The sequence below is a fragment of the Leptidea sinapis genome, chromosome 2, assembly GCF_905404315.1.
Source record: "Leptidea sinapis chromosome 2, ilLepSina1.1, whole genome shotgun sequence".
In the NCBI taxonomy this organism is placed as follows: domain Eukaryota; kingdom Metazoa; phylum Arthropoda; class Insecta; order Lepidoptera; family Pieridae; genus Leptidea; species Leptidea sinapis.
The window spans coordinates 15,302,466-15,329,563 of record NC_066266.1 but is presented as its reverse complement, the minus strand read 5'-3'; the positions used below and the strand labels follow the sequence as shown (position 1 = coordinate 15,329,563).

The 27,098-nt window shown below is 35.4% G+C and overlaps 1 protein-coding gene across 9 annotated transcripts in view; it reads right to left on the bottom strand.

Annotated features, from left to right (window-relative positions):
- LOC126976954 (phosphatidylinositol-binding clathrin assembly protein LAP) overlaps window positions 1–27,098 on the bottom strand; it is a 56,743-nt gene that overhangs the window by 24,298 nt on the left and 5,347 nt on the right. For 7 of the 9 annotated variants that reach the window (XM_050825563.1, XM_050825591.1, XM_050825600.1 and 4 more), the window contains exons 2-8: window positions 22,485–22,627; window positions 17,597–17,672; window positions 9,786–9,806; window positions 5,831–5,933; window positions 4,196–4,363; window positions 3,182–3,320; window positions 916–1,052 (exon numbers count right to left, since the gene is read on the bottom strand). In XM_050825563.1, the coding sequence (XP_050681520.1) occupies window positions 916–1,052; window positions 3,182–3,320; window positions 4,196–4,363; window positions 5,831–5,933; window positions 9,786–9,806; window positions 17,597–17,672; window positions 22,485–22,627 (787 nt within the window). The remainder of the gene's footprint in view (window positions 1–915; window positions 1,053–3,181; window positions 3,321–4,195; window positions 4,364–5,830; window positions 5,934–9,785; window positions 9,807–17,596; window positions 17,673–22,484; window positions 22,628–27,098) is intronic. The other 2 variants (XM_050825572.1, XM_050825608.1) reach the window with 1 other exon arrangement.

The following is a 27,098-nucleotide window of genomic DNA, read 5'->3' as shown; positions in this document are numbered from 1 at the left end:
ATTGCACACAAACATACACACACTTTATTGTTAGTTAAGAAGTTTTTAGTTTTTATCTTTATTTTCATTTATTTTACTAATTTACTACTATTTTTTATCATCACCATGCTATGTTCTGCGAGTCACATAGAAGTAAACTTCTTCAGTAACTGTGTTTCCCGGCTTCCGTATCACAAGCACCTTGCTTAGTGTAGAGCCCCCACTCAGTACAAATAGCCTACAAGGTACTCAAATATTCACAATTAAGTTTAAGTAAAGTGTGTTAACTTTAATTACTTTATCTATCTCAATTTTGGTAATAAAATTTTATTATTATTGGATATGTATAAACAAAAGTGTTACAATTATCAAAACCATAAGAGTACTTTACTCTAATTCTATAGAAAATTTTGGTTCTCTCTAATCTGCCTCTTAACAACTTACAACCATCAAGCTTAAACTCTGACTTTCTTTTTCCAAACAGTATGTACATAGGTCTCCTCTTCATTATAAAACCATATAAACAAAAAATAAACTTAACCTCCTCTTTGTTCAGTAAGTTGCCAACCGAGTACTAACGTGTTTAACACAAACGATCAGCAAGCCAATTGATCTTCAACAGTTGACCAGTATGGTTGCCTTCTAATACCATATTCATACATTGCATTCAATTATTAAGTGAACTTATTGTAAACTATAAGAAAGCGCTTATTGTGAAGACCAAAATTTAGTCTACGACGTAAAATAAGATTGAGGCTAACAGTTCACTTCTATTTTGATCAATGTACGCACACTAACACAAATCGCAAGTGTAAGACGTAGCTTGTCACGCACACTAAAGTATTAAACCTGGCCAGTTTTGATCGGTTGTCTAACAGCAAGAAACTCTACCTGGACGTATAAATTTTGTAAAGGGCACGTCTGTGATGATGTTACCTGGCACTCTGTGTGGGCGTGTTGGCTCGTTTGCCCTCCAACATGGCGAGGTGCGCCTCCAGGGCGTCCAACAGACTACTCGGTGCCTTCGTCAGATCCGGGATGTCACCCTTATCTATCCCCACATTCTCTGCCACCTAAAAATAACAAAACATTTAAACAATTTGTTAAATAAAAATTATAACCAAAATTTATGAACGATGCGAGTCTCGAACCCGCGACCTCTCGGGTTCCGTCCAAGATGATAAATAGCAAATTGTTTATAATAACTAGAAAGAGCGACATCTCAAGTCAATTTTCTAATATGCAATTATTGGGGTTGAGCAGGTTATCAACGGGTCCATATTGGCTCACCTAAAGTTCTTTACCCGAAATTGTTCTTCCTAAAGTTTTCATTCGTTAATAACAGCATTAATGTAAATATATTTAAACTCCTACTGTTTTTTATCATAACGCTTTTATCCCTAAACACACTCACCATAATATTTTTACTTATACTCAAACCAAAATAAAAACTACCTTCCCCCCTCCCTAATTTGTTAATGGGGGGAAACGCCTACAATTTGGTTCTGCCACTCGCCGGCCGGTGCCGCGGCACGCTACGCTCGGCTCGTGCGTTGTTTTGACTGTTCTAACATAACCTAACCTAACCAATTTAAATGAATTGTAGTTGATAAAATACTTGTGGTAATGTTATTCGAATACCGTCAAACCGAGTACCATTTCCTCGGCTAACATTAGATTTGACTCTGCATGCTTTTTTACTGCATATAAAAGAGCCTACAGTCCGATTTGATGAATATACAATAGTCATTGGTTTTTAATGATAATTACAAATTTTTTGCCTTGGAATCATTCCTTTGCTCTCAGCAAGGGCAAGAGCTTGCTCGCGCGTACCCAATCGCTGATCGGTCCATTATGAATAAAAAGAAATCTTAACAAAAAAAATATGACTTTGAATAATAGTATAAACGATGGTCATGTTGAGAAAATATAGGAAAATAAATAAAAGTATAATAGATGTTTATTGTTACTGACATTATGAAGTTGAATGCTTCGGAATTATTAACATCAGAGACAATAAATTAGGAATTGTGATAGTTAAGATGAAAAATGTTAGGAAGAACATTTTCGGATTTCAAATTATCGGAGTTGAAATTTTAGGTGAACTTTGGCGCACCCGTTATCAACTGTAAAGTAGATGCTGTAGATGAAGACACAATCTAGAGAGTTACTTGCTCAGTTGGTAAGAGCTTTCAGACGGAACCCAAGAGGTCGTGGGCTCGAGTCCCTCGTTTATAAATTTTGGTTATAAATTTAATATTAAATATTTAATGCATACTGATTTATGGTGAAAAAATATTGAAATAGAAAAGACAAAAATTGAAGGGTATAAACATCAACAACAAATTTCCTTCTACAATATCACTACATAGTATAAAACAAAGTCGCTTTCTCTGTCCCTATATATATCCCTATGTATGCTTAAATCCTTTTAACTACGCAACGGATTTTGATTCGGTTTTTTTTAAATAGATGAGTGATTGAAGAGGAAGGTTTATATGTATAATAACATCCATTAAAAAGTGGAGAAATACTATTATTTTTGAGGTTTCTAATGTGATGTCGTAAATAATTAAATTTTTTCCGCTTACATTGCAAACCCAGGCTGAACCCTACGAGATTTATCAAAATAATGTACTAAGTATTGTACACATTGAAAAGGGCTACAGAAAACTCCGCTATGGTATATGTCTATCTCTTATGAATATCTCACAATTAGATTTTTTTGTCATTTACTTTTTACGACAAATTTAATTTTCGAAGTGATTTTAAGCAATACAGCATTAATCCTTATTAGATAAGTTAAATACCTTAAATCCATTGTTGATTTAATATAGGTCTATATGGCCCTTTACAGCATATGATTTTAAATGAATATTTTCGAAGATATTACAGATTTAAAAATTGTGGGACGTAGCGTTTGCGGCGGTTCCAGCCGGCCGGAAAGTGAATGACATAGGCTATATATTTTTTACCCGCGAAGCCGGAGCAGGCCGCTAGTACAATAAAAATGTAAAAAAAAATAGTATTAGCATTTCAAAATATATACCTTTTAATAAAGACTATTATTATTAAAATCTTAAATTACTTAAAATTATGAACTTTTACCTCTTTTTTATATTAGTATAGATTACGATGACTCTGGTCTCCAGGTAACTGACTAAGAATAATTATGACAATGCTAAAATAAGCTTGTACACACCTTCAAGAACTCCCCGACCCTATCCATCCTGATGAGGAACTTCTTATAGAGGTCGAGAGCCTCGCGGCAGTTCTTCTTGTTCATGTCGAAGTATTTCTCCAGCAGGTTAATGATACCGTCGTTGTAGCACGCGAATAATCTGCCAAATAATATCATAAATAAAGTATATTATAATACCTTGTTTACAATTAGTACATAAAACATAACGGAGCCCATATGACCACTTTTGTATGGCTGTCTGTCAGTAGACATGGAAAACTTTTTGAAGGATTAAAACGTGTGTAATTGTGATTTTACATTAGATTTTTGCGTAAAGGTTATGTTTTTATTATTATTTTAGTAAGCCCGACGTTTCGAGACCTTTCCAGATCACGTTTTCAGAGGAACTGCGGTTGAAATGAGTTAAAATAGTATTTATCATAGTTGTCAATATAAAGTTTGTTGTTGCGCCAGTTATTGCTTCGGTAGTGGTATTTGCTTTAGACAGATGGTTTTTGGCAAAATTTACTGAAAATGTCTTTTTTAGTATGTATATCCAACACCAAAGAAAAACAGCTACAAAACTTCTAAATTTTTAAGCCAAATCAAAATACTGTTTGTTAAATATATACGGGCCTCTGCCTTCCCTACGCACACTGGCTCGTGGTTGCGCAGCTAGCCTTTTTATTTGCAATTACTGCCATGTCGAAGTCATCGGATACACTAGCCAGAATCAAAACTTTCTCGAATATTTAATTACCTAACGCCACCTGTTAGTGGGCAGCTGAAATAGATAGTATAACACATCGTACCACTACTCGCCAATAGATGCCGTTAAGTGTCACAATACACAATTAGAATTTAAATTGAAATGCAAAAAAGCGTATGTCTGTGAGTAGTCTGGAAATTTAGTTAAAAGCAGAAAAACTCAAACTCGTTCAGGCCTTGGAACATGCTGAAAAAATCATTATAGCCCCAAGTCTTCAAAGTTTGGAGACCCCCCATCTAGAAAGTTTCTACCAGTCAATTACTGACCTGATGAGATCTCTGAACAGCAGCATGAAGCACATATTGATGACACCGTTGGTGAGGTCGTTGGCGGTGCAGTCGAACTCCAGCAGCGAGTCCAGCTGCGCCTGCAGCACCGGCAGAGTCTTCAGCAGCTCGTCCGCGTTCATCATGCGGAGCGAGCCCTCCTCCTTGCTACAACATCCACAACCTTATGTCACCGTATCACGGCGAGTGCTCAGAGGAGCTGTTAGGGTTTGTTCCCGCGAATTCCACCACCAGACATTACGTCAAAAAACTAAATTCTAACCACATCACGTTGACATCTGGTATTCCACAACCTCGCTTATTACAAGAAATTTGCTTCGAACGGCCACTTGGTGGAATCAATCGGCATCTGCGTTTTCCTGAACCGAAACGACTTAGACACCTTCAAGAAAAGAGCATACTCCCACCATAAAGGCCGGTTGCCTCATATAACTCTCTCACTCCCTACTCCGTGAGCTTCTTATAAAACTTTACGTTACTAAATGTTTCTCTAACAAAACTCCATGTTATCAACTACGCACCAAACGCAACAAACTAAGCATTATCATTCTTATAATATGTATCGTGTTCTTCCTCTACAATGCGGTTATCAAAGAACATACTGCCGCGTTGAGTTTCCTTAAGCAGAGTTTTCAGAACGATTAGACGACATATCTTTTATACAACACGTCTCCAATGGTGTTACAAATAATGTAGCCAGCGGTGATCACTTCATATCAAATGCCCTGTATTTTTTTATAAGTTCCTTATAAGAAAATATCAATTTATATGATTTTTATATACCACAGCTGCGGCGCCGAAAAAGTCTGCTGTAGGCGAACCGAACATGAAACCCGTGCTTGAGCACGGGTTTTTTTTATGTGTGTTATGTCACTGTCTTCATAAGACTGTATAATAAAGACAAAATACACTTAATCATGCATTAAACATTGAGAGATTTTTTTTATTGATAAGGAGGACAAACCCGCTTACGGGTCACCTGATTTGTTAAGTGATCACCGCCGCCCACATTCACTTGCAACCACTAGAGGGATCACAGAAGCATTGCCAGCTTTTAAGGAAGGTGTACGCGCTTTTTTTGAAGTTACCCATGTCGTATCGTCCCGGAAACACCGCACAAGGAAGCTCATTTTCAAGCTTTGTAGTCCGGGGAAGAAAGTTCCTCGAAAACCACACTGTAGAGGAGCATTCTGGAATGCGAAGCATAGCTTAAAGGTCTTTAAGTCGTGTCGGTTGGGAACACTGTACCAGGGACAAGAGGTAAGTCACCAGAAATGACAGCGCCTGTCCACGACTTACTATGACGGTGTAAACTAACATCTTTAAACATACTAATAGTAATATCTATGTTTAATGAGTGTGCGTGACAGTTCGTGATCGTTTATCAACTACTTCTAAATATTCACACTCCGAAGTGTGACATATACAAATTATCTCGCATTAACAAAATTTAAGAAGAGTTTTCGTAGATATCCCAATTGTAATCACGGATATAAATTTTGTAAGAATATTCGCATTTATGCCTTTTGTTTTGACGGTGCATGTAGTCTGAAATGTTGGTATTTCTTTTTAGCAATTAACACAGCAATCTGCCAAAAAGAAAATGAGACTCACCCTCTCTTAACTTTGCAGAAATCGAACGCGACGGTTCTGTAGGACAGCGCCTTATCGTTCAGGTACTTGGCGTACCGCCTGATGTACGGCGACATATCATAGCCTGTGTTCATGTTATTAATTATTAACAAACAAAAAGATAACCTGAAGCATATGCCCATAACTACATCTGCCCGAGGCCTTACGACGGTCATAAGATAGATTACGTCATGTGCCTGTAACCTAACTGTAAACACCCAAATATGGTGTGGTGACAGTACGGTCCCAGTCGTACATAATCTGCGCCCTGCCCATTACAATGCAGTGCCGCTCAGGATTCCTGAAAAATTCCAAAAATTCTGAGCGGCACTACATAGGCGCTCGTCACCTTGAGACATAAGATTGGTTGGTACATACAAAAAGATTGAAGCGACAGTGTTGTATGTTAGCGGCAAACAAAGGACAAGTTGAGTCACTATTTATATTTTTTACACAAATGGTTTCGTTCTACTAGCTTATAAAAATGATAGATTAGTTATGGGCACATTGAAAATATAGTTAATAGAATACATTCCATTCGAATTTGATAGTAATCCTCACTTCATCTTGATATTCATCTAATATTATCGGACTATGACACATCATGTTCTTTGCTAAATAATTTTCCCTTCCTTATTTTCTAAAAGGCGGTTTGATCATCGAGAACATCAAGCCCAGGAGGCGATTTTCACATATGCTTTTCTATCGGTCACGACTATTTTTGATAAAACCCAATTTATAAGTACGTACTTATTATGATATAAGTGTTTGTAATTGTTTTTGGTTTTGTGCAAAAACAATCGTGAATAATAAGTGTTGAATGACAGTTAATCTCAACTTGGGGGCTCTCAAAATTGCCTCTCGTCGGAAATTTCTTTTCTAATGTCATACTTACCACTGAAAACTCTTGAAAAAGGTACTAATATTACCTTGACTGATGAACCCACATGATACTAAGTACATTAATATAGTTATTGTTACATATATACAGTATAGTGTGAGTTGCAACATGCACTTTGATGAAAGCGAATGTGAACAAACCCTTAACTGTGCATCTACTCAACTACGACAAACATTCTGAACTCGCAGACTTCTAAAGCCTCCTCCGGTCTTACAAGTGGCATCTTTGAGTTCAGAATCTAGTGCAAAGTGCAAAAGATGATATAGATTACAATTTTAACTAAAAATATATATATTAAATACTTTTAAAAAAATTTATATCTGCTGGTCTATTACGCACAAATTATATCATATATATTTATGTCATATTATATGTAACATTTTCAATGTCTGAGTAAAAATAAAATTGTATATTATATCTCCAAAATTGGACAATATTCGAAAAATCGAAAGATCTTTAATAGCATTTGATAGCCTGCCAAGATTTGAGTAAACGAAACGTAATAGACCGCTGAATCTACGCAAAACAATAACAGTGTCTTCTAACCCAGTTGACCGGCGCGGGCGTCCGACTTGTGAGATATGACGTAAGTGACAAACGACACAGCGAACAGAATGATCATCCCTACAACATGTGACGAGCTCTTCAATACGCAACAACTCATTATCAAACCAAACTAAATTTGTAATCAAAATTAATGAACCTGCTACAGGGTTCCATCCGAGCGCTCTTACCAACTAAGCCAACTGTTCCAGTAACTCTCAGGTTGTGGCTCCATCTACATTCTACAGGATCTACTTTACATTCAATAACCTGCTCAACCCCAATATGCATATTAGCAAATTGGCTTGAGATGTCGCTCTTTCAAATAAGAACAATTTGTTATTTTTTAAATATGGAACGAGTCGAATTCGCCATAGTCAACGGCCTTCAAGGTCACCGATCTCATGAGATCATTTACCAAATCGGAGGTATTAAGTGATATTCGTGAGGAATAGAACATACCAAGATTTTCGAACCGTACGTCACTCGAACGGTTGGCTCAGTTAGTAAGAGCGCTCGGACGGAACCCGAGAGTCCCGCATCAATAAATCTTGATTACAAATTCAATTTCCTTCATTAATCCCATTATTATCTTTTACACTAATACTATTTTCCATATGCCAGCTATACTCGATGACATTAAACAAATAAAGGTTTTCTATGAACTGCACTTAATACCCTGGTTGGTGAACGCAGTCACAATCAGTCAGGTGGAAAAATTAAGCAAACGTGACAAGTGATTTTTGAAAATTTAAAAACGTTATACACTTTTTTATTAATCTGTACTCTTTATTTATTCTCTCTGAAATTAAATATACTCTATTTTTTCCAGAATCAAGTTGGCAATTCTAAGTACAGGCAGACGCCTATTCAAACGATTACAAACTAAAAATATCAGTCTTCAACGTAACAATTATAGTAAAATAGACGTGAAAACGGACCGCTCTTCTATCATTTGGCATCACTTTACTACCAATACAAATATTACGAAAACTATAAGTTTGCCAAACACACGATTGCTATATTGAATATGTCAGAGCTAGCACAAAAAAATGAAATCTTCGTTGATTGTTTCTTATTATGCGGGCGGGTCAAGGCAGCCGTGGTATGTTCGCACAGTAGAAACACTTCGAGAAACGATATTGCATTGCTAAATGAAAACGTACGTTAGTTTAAAAACGCTTAGTCTTGCATTTAGAAAATATAAGTGAACGAGTATTGCACTCGTTATAAGCCCTCTTTAGTCTTGTGTGATGCAGAAATGTGTGTGTGTGTGTGAGCTAGCTAAAAGTATGTACACACATGAACATAAGTAGTCTATTTCGTATGAATTTACACTCAATTAATATCTCAACATTATGGATTCCCGCAAAATAACGCCTAATTGAATATTTTTTTATGACATGTATGGCCTGTCAGAACTGAGTTTCGTATATATTGGTCACCAAAACATTTTATATTTAGCGCAAAATATTATAAATAATTAGTTTATTACCAAAAATGTATATTTAATTATTTTTGTTACCTATCATACCAACATACCCTGGAAGTTGAAATGTTAATTTTGATTGCAAGCCACTTAAACTTCTAATGCATAAACGAACAAGCAAGCCAAATATTTCATCGTGTGCGACCACCACATCATAATTTTTTTTGTATATTTAACGCCTTCAAATTGCAAACCAGATTGGAATATTAACGACTGCAGACCATATATTTTATTTAACATAAATTTTCATACATTTCCCTTGATTTAACCAAAGGATCTCGACATTTAACTGAGAGAGACGAAAGTAAAAACAAGCAGCTCGCGTACTGTTACTACTCCCGCAGTGTACGCGCAGTACCTTCTGATTACTTATTTGTTTACACTTGGCTGAGAACATTATTCAATGCTTTCCGCGCCACATCATAAACATAAACGGAAATTAAGCCTTTCATTACATTACAAGAGTTTATAGGTTTATATGACACGAAGGAAGTGCTTCGCTCATGAAAATCCGCAATCTCGTTTCTCGTAGTTTTTTTTTCCATAAAAAACCCCTAGATTTTGGATCTTGAAATAAACCACGGGATAATCAACCACCTGATGTAAAGGACACCATCTTCTATATACTCATAACTGTGTAAAGTGTTATGACCCTGAAAAGTTAACACTGCGCCCGTCACCCAGCTTAGCGTACAACAGTTTGAGTCATATGAACAAAATTTCATAAAGCTTTAACACACAACTTAATATTCATTATCCAATTATCCTGGTCTCTTAATTGGGTCGGTTCTAAACTGCCAATCGTTAACTTAGTGATGCATTAGCAAACAAACACATAACATCTAGATAGCTCTTCTACAGCTAGCTCTTAACGATGGACGAGTGGCTCCGTGTGAACGTGTCACTCGTCCAGCGTGGAGAGCGAGCGTCATCGGCACATTATCAACAAAGAAGCGTGCTGCCATTACAAACGTTGACATAAGCGATATTGGTTGAACACTCACCGATCCTTGCGCCGGCCGCGCCTTATGTACCGAACGCCGGAAACAATTAATATACATTAGATAATATACCAATATCTTATCTTACTTTAATATGTAACTCTGTGCTACCTTCTGATGTCACACGTGGGATTCGAACCCACTGAACCTCCGTGGGGCGTGGACTCCAATCTCCAAGGGGTTATAACCTTTACTTCATGAGACAGTAGCATATAATGTTAATACTAACAACCAAGTAAGTTTCTACGAATTCTTATTATATTTAAGTAACTATTGCTAGACAAACGCATGGCTCAGTTGAAAGTCAGCCTAAATACAGCACAAAGAATGCCAGATCACAACTGAATACTGCACTGGGCTGAGATCTATAGCTCGTACTTAGACTTTGCTCAGACTTTACTTACGTAAAACTTAGCTGATTGATTACAAAACGCGAACTTGACTTATAGCTTTAACTCAGTATTAAATCAGCTGTCAAATGACTATAAAAACGAAATCAAAGATTGTTCTAAGATTACACTCAGGCAAGTCTGAGTACGTTCTATAGATGTCAGGCTAGAGCAATAATGTTTTATTATAGTCAGGTATAATTTGTATAGGAAATATAAATAATTGAAACTACTAGAATATGTCAAGTTTATCGGGTCCACAAAATTTTATCTCATTTTAATGGCAATACAGTGACAATCTGTCAAACTGATCGTAACAAGTTCCGTTCTAACCTCCGGTTCTTCGTTCTCCGGCCCTCCTATAATTCCAGTTTTTGTTGTATTTTTGATTTAATAATGCCAATACACGCAATAAAATTAATGAATTTTACTTTGCAAAAAAGCAATTACGGACGAAGTTTTCTCTCAGATTTAAGAGAAACAATTGGATTTACTGGATGTCATGAAACATGTACAACTATTGAACTATGGAGTCTAACTAAAAGTAAAATAACTCACAAAATTTTAGAAGTTACAGGATAAGAAATGGAGAAACGTAGAAAATAATGTCTCATAGTGTCATAGCTCATGATTGGGTAAAATGCACAGATAATATTATTACTATTTATGTAGATAACCGTAGAAGAATTGAACGCGGACGAAGTCGCAGACATAAGCTGTTTCTTTATAATATAATACTTTTTTATTATTATTAAAGCTACCTGACCTGTTTGTATTTTAATTACCAGTTCCATATACGTTTACGAAAGTTTTATAATTGTTTTGTACGTCACTTTGAATGTTGTTTTTATAACTTATAAAATTTGAATACTTTACTTTATTTATTACGCATAATACTATAAATAACTTGGATCAGTCATAATATTGCTGCAGTAATGTTTAATTTCCCAAACTGTGCAATATGTTCACCCTACAGTACATATATATATATATATATATATATATATATATATATATAGAATACATCATAATAATGTACAATGTTTAAACGGACCCCGCTAGTCCTGCGAGATATATATTACACATCGTGACGTAGATAAAATATGGTGTTGTACTTTTAAAATATCTTTATGCTTATATAGTTGTTTACATTACCGTCGCTAATAAAGTTCACGTCGTTTGGATATAGATGGTTTGTTGTTACATCAGCGAGCTCTTATTGCTTTTATAATTGGGTTCATTATCACGACATTCTTGTTAACGAGCCATCCATATGTTCATAAACATACAATGAAGTCAAGCTCTAAAGGTTGATGCCTCCACTATGCGATAACTCATATTTATACAGTTATAATTTTTATTTGTTTTCGTGAAATATTAACACGATTCGTGTTTCTGACGCAACTCTATTATTTTTACCAGCTACAATTTGTTGAAGTAAATTACTTTCAAATAAACTTTTCACAAATGTATTAAGAATAAAACCACTATTGTTGACCCGCGTCTTCCGCCTGCGTCGAGAATCGTGAACAAATGGCATACCCGCACTTGTATTGAAATGTACTATTGTAAATATAATGACAATTATTTTTTTGAACAAATAGTAGAATCAGCAAATTAACAAGTTAGAAGACCTTTGTTTAAGCCCGGAGTTTCAATTTGAGATTTTTCTATGCGATGGATTATTACGTCTGGCTCAAGATAAGTTAACTTTGATTTTATAAGTGAGTTGATAAAAAGGTGTGCTCATGTTTATAACTACAATTATGCCAAAATATATGGGTTTTATGTAAACAACCTGCTACAAAGCCAAAATTTTGAAATGTTTTTCAAAATAAAAATATATGAAATCTAGTGGGTAATTGAATGACTCTCTCCAAGATTCAGTGACAAATTAAAACAGCCGGCCTTGTAACGGCACGGCCGTGTTCACTGAAAGGTAAACAATAGTGTTGAGGACGGAAACACACTCGCATGTGAATGTCACTTTGCGTACAAATTTCTTCGCGGTCGACTGCATTGTTGTTTTTTATTTTTTACAAATAACACAAGTCATATGAAACACAATAATGTTCAATATACCTTATGACATGACTTGTTTTCGAGTTAAACCTCCATCCCCTTTCAACAAGAAGACGACCACTGCTGGACAATGGCCCCCCTCTTAAATCGCCAGACCATCGTTCCTGCGCTGTCCTCATCGAACCTACTCATCTTGTGGGGGTCCTACTCTACGTCACTACGTCTTCTGATACGTGGTCTTCATTCGAGGATTTTACTGCCCCAACGGCCATCTGTCCGTCGAGCTATGTGCCTTGCCTACTGCCGACGGTCCGAGTTAAACGCCACAGTTTTATTCCAGTGCGAATGAGGCCACACTATTTACTGTACATCATCACGCAGGTATCGACAGGTTGGCAGAGATGGGCGAGCGATTCCATAAATGCGATTATTATTAACCCGTGTCGTACCGTGAACAGGCCGCGAATACATATGGCTGTGATGGCACACGGTTACGCGTAAGCCCGACCCAATGGAATCATCGCATGAACCAACATAATATTATGTATTGATGTAAATAAAGGTTATGCCGTTCGCTACATAAATATAATATTTGATGATGATATAAAAGGTTATGCCGCCGCCTCATACTATAAGTAAGTTCAATATAATACTGTCACTATATTGATAATCCTAACTACATGGTTTGGTACCCGTGTGGAAGAAAGTTCCTTGAGAAGCGCACTTAGGAATGTCGTCACCCAATCAGATAACATTGGCGAGAAAAATAGAAGCCAATTGCTCTTCTAAAGATTGCGATACAGACGCTGATTTTAAATTAACACGTATTTATTGGGAAAATTAACTAATTCATGATTTTGTATAGAGTTACATTCATTAGTATTAGAGTTCCAAAATAGAGGAAATTGTACAAAAAATACAGGAAACAGCACCGCATGAAAGTTGTAATACGAGAATGAAATTATAGAATGTGTGCTGCCGCGACGGACGGCGTCGACGGTGCGGAACAATCATAATGAGTAAACAATACGTGCGATGATTTGAACGCGCTACCAATGACTGTTACCCCCTTATTCATAATAGTCTGCTAACTTAAAGCATTGCTAATTCTCACTCTGTCTTTTTCTATTGACCTAAGTCAGAATGAGAAAACACACTCCTTAGCGGCTGTTTTAAGTTAGCGGACCATCATGAATAAGGGGGTTAGAGTAAAGACCTGCCGTGTGCGCTGATGTTTTCATCATATGTGCTTTATGTCTCTCAAACACATTATCTGCGTTACCGAAATTTCATTTCTTGTAGCTAAAATATATATCTTTAGTCTCCTTACATGTTCAATAATGTGAAAAGACAATAAATCATTAAAAGTATAGTTGAAAAAACCTCCCAAAAGTGCTGGAAATCGGAGCAGCACATCGGAGCAGCACAGTAGTGGACGCTTTCAATAAAACACAATCATTAACATTGTTGCTGTTATCAGTAATTTAATATCTGTGAAGCGACACAGCGACACGCTCGGATCAACGCATCGTTATCATGACACCCGGCTAAAGGACGATTGGGTTGTTCTTTACACATTCATTTTAATATTTCAATATTAATATCTCAGTACTAAAATGGCGCGTGACGAAACTTGCAAAAAATAATTTGATTTGTCACTGTCAATTTCAAGTGTGACATATATAGTTTCGAGTTGTTATTTAGCGTTTCGTAACGCATATAAAACATGGAAGCAGTCTTGCCGTTGATTATTAGCGCCAAAAATTCACACAATTACGTCACAATACTATAAACTATCACTACATAAAATAAAGAGTGTTATTTATTGATGTTGAATCTAGGTCGATATTAGAATGTGCTCTGTCAGTTACTTTGTCATGCATCCAACGTGGCTTACGTGATTGGTTCTAGGCATGACATTATTACGGTAGCCAATAGTAACTGGTTCGCGCCCTTGACATATTGTGAATGTTTGTCAGATATGTAGACGTCAGTCATTATAAAACAAATGGATTTTTTCTTCCTTCAAAAGAAGGCGTACACTTTTCTAAAAGGCCTGCAACGCTTCTGTGATTCATCTGGTGCTAAAGGAGAATATGGCAGCTAATAGTTCCATACAATATTTTTTAGTATAATTTTTTTTATTTTTAAATAATAAATGAATTGTCAATAATAAATAACTGTCACCAGATATTAATTAAAACGCAAAAATAATGCAGACAAAAACCACAAATTTAATTGACTAGGTGCGCTCCGCGGTTTCACCCGCGTTTTTCTCGTTTCCGTGGAAATACCGAGATAAAATATTGCCTATATTATAGCCTGTAGATCATTTTGTTCTATTGTCAATAGTTTTTGCAGCGCACGCAAAAATAGGTTTTCGATTTTACACCTTGTGTTACAAAATAGCAATTTTATTACGGATCCCTAATTTTGAAAAAAAAACATAGCCTATAGCCTTCCTCGATAAATGGACTACCCAACACTGAAAGAATCATTCAAATCGGAGCAGTAGTACCAAAGATTAGCGCGTTCAAACAAACAAACAAACAAACACTGCAGCTTTATAATATTATGAATTAAAAAAATGTTGAGAAACTTATTGTTACAACACTGAATATAATTTGATATTTAAAATATCTAAATGACTCACATTATTACAAGCATTATTTTAAAATATCGGAAGTAAATCTAGTTTTTGGCGAGATGAGTATATCAAGCAATTTCTTTTTGCAATTTGTGGGTGCGTATAAAAACCCTTATATGGTTTATTAAAGGTATGGTATATAACCCTTTGAGGTATCACATTTGAGATGTATTGTTAGGTATCACTAGTAATCATTTCCATGTCTCTTTGTAATTTAAAAACTTTTGTCGATAATCTTTACGACTCCTGTCTTGTAGGAATCTAAATTAAAAATAACGTGAAATAAGAAAGGCACTAGAACGTACACATTTTTAGAGGAAGAATAGAAATAGTCGTTGAACATTACCGAAAAACAAAAACACACAGCCGAATACCATCACACATAAAGGCAAAATTAAAACCAAATCTGTTGTTAATAAATATTTTAGTTCCGTAATAAGTTGGTAAAATGTGGTACTCCCTACCAGTACAGTATGCATTAGGCCGACTCTCAAATAAAATACATTTTATTGTATTTTTTGGGACGACGATCCGTATAATTTCTGCACCACTTTATAACACATGAATGTATTTTAAACCCTTGTGTTATCTGGTTGTAGGATCCGATCTTACTCACTCGCCTAACCGAACTGATCCGCGTGTCGGTACAGTTTGTAAGCCCAGCTCACTAACGGTATAGTTTTGGTTGGGCTATTTTAAAGCGTCAGAAATGCTTCCATGTCTTATATGCGTTCATTGATATTCTATTGATAGTCGGAGAAAAAAGTTTTATCATTTCAAGTTCCGATAACAAAGTAAGTGATACAAAGAGTGACTGCTGTTAAATTATAGTTATAGTAGGCCTAGTCCTACTAGACCCTACTACTAGGGCTAGCACTACGGCGAGTCGGCTTCTCTTCTATCGCACCTCAACTCTATGAGAATTCGAAAATGTTCAAAAATTCTTGAGGCATTATCTCTTAAATAACCCAAATGAAAAAAGTATAATACTTTGTTCATATAGTGAAAAAAGTATTGAGGGGAACATATTTCGTTTTTCTTCTCAATGTCCATAAAAATCCTCTGTAACTTATTTCGGACCAATTACACTTCGTTCTATCATGCACCAGTGCCTTTATCTACCACCCTGCCCGCTCTTTGATGACTAAAGAAAAATAGAATGTATTTACAGAAATTGTAACGTCGTACACACGGGGGTGAATAGAAAAAAAATCTGGAAGGTGCATAATATAATATACTCAATATAACAATATATATACAAAGCATGATAATATTAATAAAACGATATTTAAAAAAAGTCAGATTAAGGGACGCTGTGGTCTAATCAGTTTTACCGTTAGTTATTGACAATCTAAGTAGTTATTTAGGCTTACTAATAATCCAGTGTAATTACATATCAATGACGTAAGCAAAGGAACAATTTCGCCCCACATCCGCGCCGCTATCATCTAGAAGGTGTCGGTCCCCCGCCCCGTCGAAACGAGTTCAGTAAGGCAATGACACCGTCTGGAAAGGCTGCGACCAAAACTTGGCACACTGTGGTGTTACGTAAACTATCGTACCATTTACTACATCGTTGCTCGAAGCCGCAACTTGAAGCAAATAACATTTACAATATTCAGACACTTTACCGAAATACTAGCTTTATTTGTCTTCCTATTTAATATCTTGAAAGATTATTCTTCTGTCAATCCTCAATCTGCATACATGTTAATCATTATAATCAAACTAGTTGCCGCCCGCGACATTGTCCGCGTGCACGCTATAGAGCAGCAATAATACTACGCCTGCAGGAACCGTTATAATATGTAGCCTATATGTTGTTGGAGCCGACCTGTATATAATATTAAAATATATATTATAACAAATAATATAATAGTAGCGACTACAATATTTTAAGTTGATGTCCGTTGTTACAACTAACTTGTATATTCTTTTAATCCAGAATGGTTATTGCAGATGAATTTAAAGTTAAGTCGAAGAGTTCAGAGCCATAAGTAAGGCTGCTGGAGTTGCATTGAAAATGTTACTTCGCGAAGTAGGTACGTGGTGTTCCATATTTTGTATTGACATTGAGTATTTGACGTTAGAGTATGATTTGATCACTTTACTTAATACTGTAATTGAAATGATTTGTAAAAAGATGAGGCTGTATAACATGTCGATTTAAAAGTTTGCGACTTGTTCTCATTAAAGCTCAACCTTTTCCGAAGTGGCGTTAAATGTAAAAAGAAATAAAAACTTGTGACATTCATGACACAAACTGTCAATTCACCGACCTAAATGAATAAAGTGATTTTGGTTTGATTTTTTTTTTATTAATATTATTATTTTCGATATCAGTTATTTGATTTATTAAAACTAGAGTCTCCTAGACGGATAAGACTGAAATAGATAAAACAGGGTTGTAATTATTACAAACTGAAAATATAAAACCAGGCGTAAGTATTGAAAGCTTACAGATGAAACAAACTTATGATAGAAACTAATTGTCCTATGACTATGAGCCTTACAACAAGGAAATGACCGCGTTTTGTCATTTGGATTATGATTTGTATTTGTACTACTAGTATCACAAACTTGAGTATCAAAATTCCTAGATATTTTTGTTTGTTAATAGTTGTCGATAATATTTTGAATTATCAACGCGATACTTACACGCGTTTCTTCGAATTTCTTTTACAGACAGACGGTTGGTTTTTCGATTTATCGTTTAAAAATACGCTACCCTAAATTTAAGTAGAAACATCACATACCTTGCACCCCGCTTTTGTCGAGAAAATTACTGAGTTGGAACGTTGAGTTACTCGACGCCAAGTACTGTGTGAATCTCTGGAAACAAAACGAACCTCATTAATTAAACAATTAAATGGTTGCCTGGAAGAGATCACTATATGGTGATAAGGCCGCAATTTGCACCATATCATGTAATTATGTATGTTAGTAGTTAAGTTATATTTTGTTAATGTGGTGTCAAAAAAGTGTAATAAATAAATAAAATAATAAAAATTATATGAATTTAAACAGATTTTAATTTGTATAAAAATACGTATTGAAGATGCGGGAATTGAACCCGCGCCTAAGCCAAGCGTGCACATGAAGATTGATCCAAAAAATCTTGGTTAGCGCAGCATCTCTCTTAACCAGTTGGAGATTTTGCACATGATGCCAGATAGATGGGTAGGTACTCAGCGCAACTGCAGCTTCTCTTCTAGCAAGTAGTTATGTGCAAGCGTTATCTGAGTACCTTAATATTACTGGGCTAATGAGACTTACCATCTTATGTCTCAATGCGCAATACAGCTCAGAATGTTGGGTTTGTCAAGAATCCTGAGCGATAGTGCCTTGTAAAGAGCCGGGCGTATCATTAACTAGCAAGTGAACGGCTTGCTGATCTTGTCACGGTATCTTATAAAAAAAACTGTAAAACAAGATCGCAGATCTCTTAAGAAAGCCATACTTCCTGTTTAAGACCCCACTGCCTTATCAACACCCATTATGAAACAAAACGCCACTACAATGATTACGTATTTGTATTTCAGCGGTATAAAACGTGACGCTGTTTATCGAGCTGTGTTCAATATTAGGCGTTGCGCAGTAGACGTTAAGCTCAATGTATTGCGTTACGGCCGCTTTTTGAACTATCGTACCAATGAATGCCTTAGGATTGGAAACCGTTCTTGTGGTTTTACTGGTTTAGCACAGGGCGTGGAAGGCAATTACTTCTCAAAGTTTAAAGATTTGCTAACTCCAGAATTCCTACTGCTCTGGAAGACAAATTCAAATATTTTTATTCAAAATATGATGTGACATCACTTATTGAAAGTCAAAAAACTACCACCCATTCCAAAATGAATGCCTCAGGCCTGACAAGAATGGGCGCAACAACAACAGAAAGCAATAATAATATATTACTTATACGTCATTACAAATACTATTGTATCGCATCGAGGACCCATATAGCCGAATGGTTAGTGGCCCTGACTACTTAGCTAGAGGTACCGGGTTCGAATCCCGGTAGGTGCGATAATTTATATGGTGAATATGGATGTTTGTTTATGTAAATATATTGTATTAAATATATCGTTGTCTTGTACCCATAGTACAGGCTATGCCTAGTTTGGGGCATGATATTTTTGTGTAAAAATGTAAATATTATTATCTATAAATAAGATAATGTACAAGGATCCTACGAGTTCTAACTGTCGTAGAGCACATCAACTTTTAACTACCACATTATGTCGGACAAACGCAGGCAAACGCTTGCCGTTATATCGAATTGGTCAAGCGTATAATATACATTTTAATCATATTGATATTTTACACACGTCACTTTGAATGTTTAAAAATCAAATACGTAGCATTAAAATAATAAGTAATACCTTCTATATTGTTTGAAATTCATGGTTTGTTCAACTTTTTTCACCCTCTGTTTTTTGTATCTATAAAATTTTAACCTTGTTATGTAATATAATGATTAGTACATTTAATTTTCTCAATTTTTGTAACTAATAAGTGGTTAACGGTGCTGGTGGCACTATTAGTATCGCCATATAATCGTTTTAGTTAGTAAGATCTAATGTTTCACTGTTTGTTGACCCCAATAAAAAAAAAGTTATGAATGTTACAAAGTGAAAGGACAATTTTATAGTTGATAACAAAACGCATCAAATAACAGAATGGCAAGATTCATCTCTGTTCCTTCAATTCTGTAAAATATGACACCCAACAATTTTTGTATGTGATCCATAATTCCTGAACCCTAGCAGAGTTATTCTAAAATTCGATCATTTCAGCAGATTCATAAAAAAAATAGGATGAGACGAAGAATTTACGAATTACGACGAATTAAGAGGAAGGTAACTGCGACAATTATAATCTTAACATGTTACATATAACTTATAGAAGCCCAAAAGTGTGAGCATGTACTTTGGGTTTGCAAATTGTGTATTCCAACTGCTAAAAGTATTTCCAAATTTTAAGCAGTATTTAAAAAAATACCTATTTTAAGCATCACAATATAATTTTCAAAACCATCATGATTTCCAGCATTAATAACAGGATATTGATTATATTTTTATTAAGTGCAGTAAACTGTAAAAGATAAATTGAATGATTAAGTATCCAATATTGTTGTCAATTTCAGATAGGAATATCGATTCCTATAAGTAATATTGGTACACCACCACAAGGAGACGACGAGCCCACAGTGGATTTTGCTAGAAAGATGATTATGCTTTATGATTTTTGTTGTAACAACTGCGTGTGAAACCAGTTCTGCCGACAGCTTGAGAATATCTGCAACGTTGACTTATACTCAGGTTTAGGTACTTCCTACTCAGATCTAGCAGTCAAATATTGCTGATGATTTATGAGAAGTTATTATGTGCAACATCCGTCTGGCGCCATTGCAGCCAGCGTCGTGATGACCTTTACAAAAATGAGAGAATCATCGAGTACATACGATGGAAGGTGATGGCGATCAGTAATAAGGTTAATTGGCACATCAGCGCATATTACCGCCACGCACTCGTCCGGCCCCTATCGATTATAAATATCACATCTCTAAACAACGAAACGTAAATAAAATTAGAATTATAAAAAACAAACGGAGTATCTAGAATTAAATCTATGGGGACTTCCGGCAACTCAAGTTTTTTTATTTTGAATTTGGTAAATTTTCTGGGACCATGTTGTAAAAGAATAATATACAGCGCATAACAAAATCTTACTAATTCCACTTAACCGAGTAGCAGTAATAACAAGTTTGTATATAAATACAAATATAATATGTACTCTAATTTATGAACGATGCGATACGAGCCCCACTCGTGTTACGTCACAAGTTTATGTTTGTTCCTTGTGTTAACATTATGATTATCACAGTTTCTTTGCTAATGTGCCTATGAACATACATATGTATTATAAACCAGAATATATTGAGATACAACAGTTAAAATGTTAATTTGTTTAAATGTTTTTCTTTGTGATACTTCGGCACCACCACCTATGCGTTAGGATTCTGAGTGATATCAATGATTCATTAATTAACAAACAGATTCATGTCATGGAACAGAAATCAGAATCGATAGGAATTTTTGCATCAATTAAAATATGGCTGTTCTCGTTATCAACTGTGAGTAAGCGAGTGAGACATGACGTACGGATTATTTTAAAATAAAACTTGTTTCAATAGCGAACCGGTGTTTGTATTATGACATAAGATTCGAGAAACACTTATTGTTTAAGTATTACCAAGGTTTCACTTAGGGGTTCTACTGTTATATCTTAAGCAAATTACGTTTAAAATGTTATTCAAATTAAATACGAGAGTTTGTGATGAAAAAATATTAGCTTTAGTGTGTGCCGAACAGTTCTGATATGTCAATGATATTAAATAGACCTCATTGTTTGTTGAAGGCTATATTGTCACAGCAATATTATTTTGTTTACAATATGTACTACATAAAAAAATTAAATCATATTTATAAGTGCATGTCTTGGTAATATTGTTTGCAACATAATAAAAGCTTAAGTGTGGACTATCCTTATTTATATATATATATATATCCTTTAAAATTGTTACAAGGAAAAGATCTGTTCTTTTCTATTGCATAAAACATCTGTAACTTTATATCGGTTATTTTAAATATGAATATACTTAAAAGCATTCAAATTATAAAGCTCATTCAAAATTATCTTCATTGGCCTTAAGGCAATCCTTTCAACGTTGAGGCCAGTTATCAATTGAAACACACCATCTTTATGGGTAAATTATTATTTCACACACCACCACGGAAAAAGTGGCTCTTTTCGGCTCTCTGAATTTATTGAACTATGTGTCAAGAACAATTTCCATTAAAGATGTGGTAAAAAGGCAAATTTAAACCCACTATGCTTTATTACCCTTCTTAATTCCTAATCACCATAAATCATCATCCAAAGGAGAAATATTGGGACTAGGTGACGGTCAGTCTTCAGTTGTTATGTGGTCAAAAACGTTCGTAGATCGAACTGAATAACTTCTGATGAGCCATTTTCAAATCAAAATCACTTTATTAATATTTTAATTATTCATGTAGGTGAAGAAAGTGTACACTTATACAGTATATCATGGAAAACGGTACTGTTAAGAGACTGTACTATCTTTTTCGAAGAATCGTATCTTAAAACACCTGTGCCAATGTTACGACAAAGATACCACTCAATCACTCCCTGATAGCTAATATCCACCAAACCATCACTAAAGTCCGAAAATACCCGCTGCTGGCAATTGTTACCAAATTGACCAATTCACGTATGTGCCTAGTACCTACATACATGACATTATCAAGAATATATTGAGAGGCAACAAAATATTATGGAAATAACTTAAGTAAACTAGTCGCGCCGTATATACGTCGGTTAATTGTATAACCTTTTAAGTCGCGTATGTATACCGCAGAAGTAAGTCTATTAGCCAATCCTTCATTATGGGGGCCCCATTGTAATTTGGAATCCAGAGTTATGCCAAAAAATATTGCAGATACAACCAGTTTTATCACCTCTCCGTTTAACAAAACATTTTGACATTTGGTACGGTAAATTTTATATATTTCGTTTTCTTGCTATTTAACATAAACTAACGCTGGTGATGAGCCTCACCTCATTGCCGTAGGCCAGCAGATGGTGCACGGTGAGGAGAGACTTGTACACGACCACCCAGTTGGCGTTCTGCGTGCGCTCCACGAGCAAGTTGGCGAGCTGCGGTATGGACACGTTCGGCTCGTTCGTGCAGTGGACTAGATCTAGCAAACAACAAAATATATATATTATTAACCTTCTTAAGTGTGTTTGTGTTATGTGACGAGGGATTCAATCTTCTACGAGATATAATGATGGGCAAAATAGAGGGCTAGCTACGAAACATTTGGGATAGTATCAACAGAGTGGAATACCTCCAGTAGTTCGTATTCAAATATTTTTATTCTTTATAGGATTTAAAATCACTTATTGAACGTCAAAAAAACTACCATCCATTCGAAATGGTGTGCCCCAGACCTGAGAAGAACATGCGCAAGAAACTTAGCGGGCTTATTTTTTTAAATCGACTTCAAAAAGGAGGAGGTTCTCAATTCGATCGGTATTTTTTTTTGTATGTACACCGATTACTCTGAGATCTATGGTCCGATTTATGTAATTCTAGATGTCAGTTGGTCCAATAAATATGTTAGTTATAATTTTATGAACATTTTTTGTGATAATGAATGACAATTGTTTTTTGTGTAGGAACGGCTTTTTAGGAGTTTTCATTCAGGTTGATTATATGTTATTATTATGAACTGACACTAAAAAACCCGATGTTAAAAACTGAAAAGTATCAAATAACTAAAAATTTAAATTAAAACACCTTTAACGCAAACCTTTACCTTTAATATTAATAAAATACTATTACTTGTATGTGCTGCATGTTGATAGCTTTGAAGTCGGTGCGAAGCCAAATGTAATAGAAGGTACCTACACTCGCCACTTTGAGTGAGATAGCTTCGTCTATAATAAAACAACACAAACGCACAGACACACGTGGCCAGACAACCTTAATAATTACAGTAAGTAAGCTGTTTATAATATTAAGTTTATTTTGTTTAGGCTTTGGCACCGACTTAAAACCAATAAATAGGTAGCACATATAAATAATTGTATTTTATTAATATTAAAGGTAAAGGTTTGCATTAAAGGTGTATTAAATTAAATTTTTAGTTATTTGATACTTTTCAGTTTTTGAAGTCGGTTTTTATAAACGTATTTTTTTTTCTTTATTTAGTTACAATACTTAGCATCGTACACTAAAAATTTTAAGCCGGAGGACGTTCGCTTTATTCCCAGTTTGTGGTATCTTTAATAAAATCATTTGTATTATTATAACCTTTACCACTTCACAATGGGAAGAGTATCATTAAGAAAAGGTGTTCACCCAATTTTGTAGGTCATTGAAATATTTGAAATAAATAATATTTTACAATTGCTTATTGAATGTTGGACTATAACACCAATTCAAACGCGAGGAAATTTACACACGTTCCGGTGGCGAAATATATGGATAAATAAATACCTGGTGCAGGTGAACCAGATACCAGGTCATATGAAGAAGAACAGCAAGTAACTTAGCGGGCTCGGTATATTTTATTAAGCTAAATCTACATATTATGATTAAATTATATTTGAAGAATTAGTCTGTTCAAGTTGGTTCGTAATGTTTTTTTAACAGATTGATTTTCCCAGTAGTTTTGGTAGAATAAATACTTATCGAGCTATAGTACTTACTAGGTACTAGCATACGATTCTTTATCATATCAGCCATAAATGGAAGAGTATCCAACCCATATGATTCACATAAGCGTCGGTGGCCCAATAGGTTAAACATTTTACTCTCTCACCACGGAGCCCCCAGTTCGATACCCGCCCGCCACGTACCGATGTGTTTATTGGACACTTTATAAGGTCGGCAACGCTGTTGTGATTCCTCTGGTGTTATAGAGTACGGGCTGCGGTCTTAATATCAGGTGAGCGGTATGCTCGTATGTCCTCCTCTTTCATAAATGACGATAGGATGGACGATAGATGAAAGACTGATGTGTTTTAAGACCATACAGTGAAACCTTCGGAGTCTCCCTTATACGACTTAGAAAGACTTACGAAGCGTTACATAGTGTCTTACAGTCTCGCTCGATACCCACAAAAAGAAGGTGCTTAGCGCTACACAAGTTATTACATCAAAACTTAGTGTTCAACACCACATGTAGTTAAAAATTTCATTGAAACGAGGATACCAATACGAAATACACGTGTTTCTACTTATTCTTTATTATTAACATTTACAATACTTAAACGATAATAATTGTGGAAAAATACTCTGGGTATATAGACAAATCACGTCGTATAAAAATATATGGAACATGCCACAAGTAACATCAGTACATTGCCGCATTTACTCCAGCCGTTCTTTTGTTCTCGGCCAATAAGCAGCAATGTAAAATATTTATTCAGTTTAGGTTACCTATCCTGAATTTAGAACCCGATTGGGACAGTGAGAGTTGACACGAACAAAAGTGTTACCTATACTGTCTTTAGAGATACTTTTTCATCAGACTACGAATGATATTATGTCCTTTGAATGTATAGAACACGTTATTGATTTATTCAGCTGCTTGTTTTTCTTGCACGACCAGCATAAGTTTTCAGCACTATTTTAGCTTCTATATAGGTAAAAATCAATGTTTGTTCCCTATGCGTATATTGTATATAAATCATTGGTAAGAATGTGATGAAAGTTTTATACGAGTTCACTGGGGACGGATCCTGGCCCAAAAATCTAAATTTATATATAATCTTTATTTCTTTATAATTGACGTGGCATTGCAATGTGACTGGTACTGCTAGTATTTTTATATATTATATTGAACAGTGTTTAATAACACAAAACCAGTTTCTTATAAAGTTCGCGGCAGTCAGTACGATCCAACAGAAAATAATGCTATGTTCCATAAAATCCATGCCACACTGTCCCACAACAATTTTTACTTAAATAATATTGTCAGAAATAGTTACTTCTGCTTGGGTCCTAAGTAAGGCGCGCGCTAAGCAGAAAATAAGTGACGTGCAAGAATTATCCAAGGTCCACAGCACCAATATGAATCGCAGCGCATTTTGCAATAAAATCAATATCCACGTCATACCGTCCCAAAACAATTTTCCCTTAAATAATGGGGGTTGTAATAATTAATGAACAACGTCAGAAATAGTTACAGATGATAAATGACGTGCAAGCATGAAGGTCTACAGCACCAATATATTCATATTCGCAGCGCATGTTGCATTAAAATTAATCAGTTGCTATCACTTAAAATAGTGCAATGCTGTCAGCGACATTCACTTCTGCCTCCCAAACGAAGACTACGTCAAATTATTCATTTTTCAGTACATACCTACCATTCGTGAATATTACAGTTTCCCAATACTTTCATTTCACGTCAGATTCGTTCGGTACATAATAGTATTAATTAAATACAATACAACTAATCTAGTATATGTAAGTACCTACAAATAGCAGGGACGTAGGTGCTGTAATGATGGACACCAAGCATTTCATAGCAGCATTATGGAAGAGAAGGAGAAACGAGTATACGTATAAGGGTCACCTGGTGGTATGTGATAACCGCAGCCCAATCAACGCTGTTCGGTAGCGTATACATTTAAATATCTCACGTATGAGACATTCTTCAAAAAATCTCGCATTAAATTTATAAGCAAAACAGTGCAATCTTGTAAGCAGTTTAATAAATACAATTACACGCGATTTTAGGATGCATCATCTATTATAATCTTGTTTGATTCTTCTTATATTTTCCGCGAAGTATTCAAGCAGATCTAATCTCAATGGGAGCCTTGGGTTGTCTCTGTTTTCTAAGGTTGTCATGAAATAATCTCGTAGCTCGGAGTCCGAGCATATTAGATGATAGATATTTAGATTTGTACAGATACGAGGGCTGCACTAAAAGTATCGGGAATGGAAGATTTCCACTGTTCCTGTCATATTAAAATCTTTTTAATTGATAACTCCTTGGTTTTAAAAATCGAATACCATTTATTTAGTTAAAAAAGGATTCTCGGTCTTGTCACAAGGTCTTTTCAAACTTGTTTAGTCGTTGAGAAAATGGAATTGACTCGAGAAAATTCTAGAGCGATGATTTATTATGACTTTCGAAGTGGTTTAACACAAAACAGTGTGTTGACCGGATGATTTCTGCATTTGATGATGAAGCCCCATGCAAAACCACAATTTATCGCTAGTTTGCTGAATTTCAACGTGGACGTGTCAAGCTCAGTGATGATCCCCGTCAAGGTCGTCACCAAAGGAAACGTTGATGCTGTGCGTAAGCTGATTGAGGAAGATCGAGATGTGACATACCGCGAAATTCAGGCAACTTTAGACATTGGCATGAGTCAAATACAAATAATCTTCCATGAACAATTAGTAGTAGTAAAAAGTTGTTTTCCCGATGGATACCGCATTTGCTCTGTGAATAGCAAAAAGCGACTCGCGTTACTTTGTGCGTTAGAACTCTCGAAAGATTCCACGCAGGATCCTCAAATGCTGTATAAAACATCGTATCAGGTGAAGAATCCTGGATATACGCATACGAACCCGAAACAAAAAACCAGTCACGAGTTTGGGTGTTCGAAAGTGAGTTAAAGCCAACAAAAATTGTTCGTTCGTGG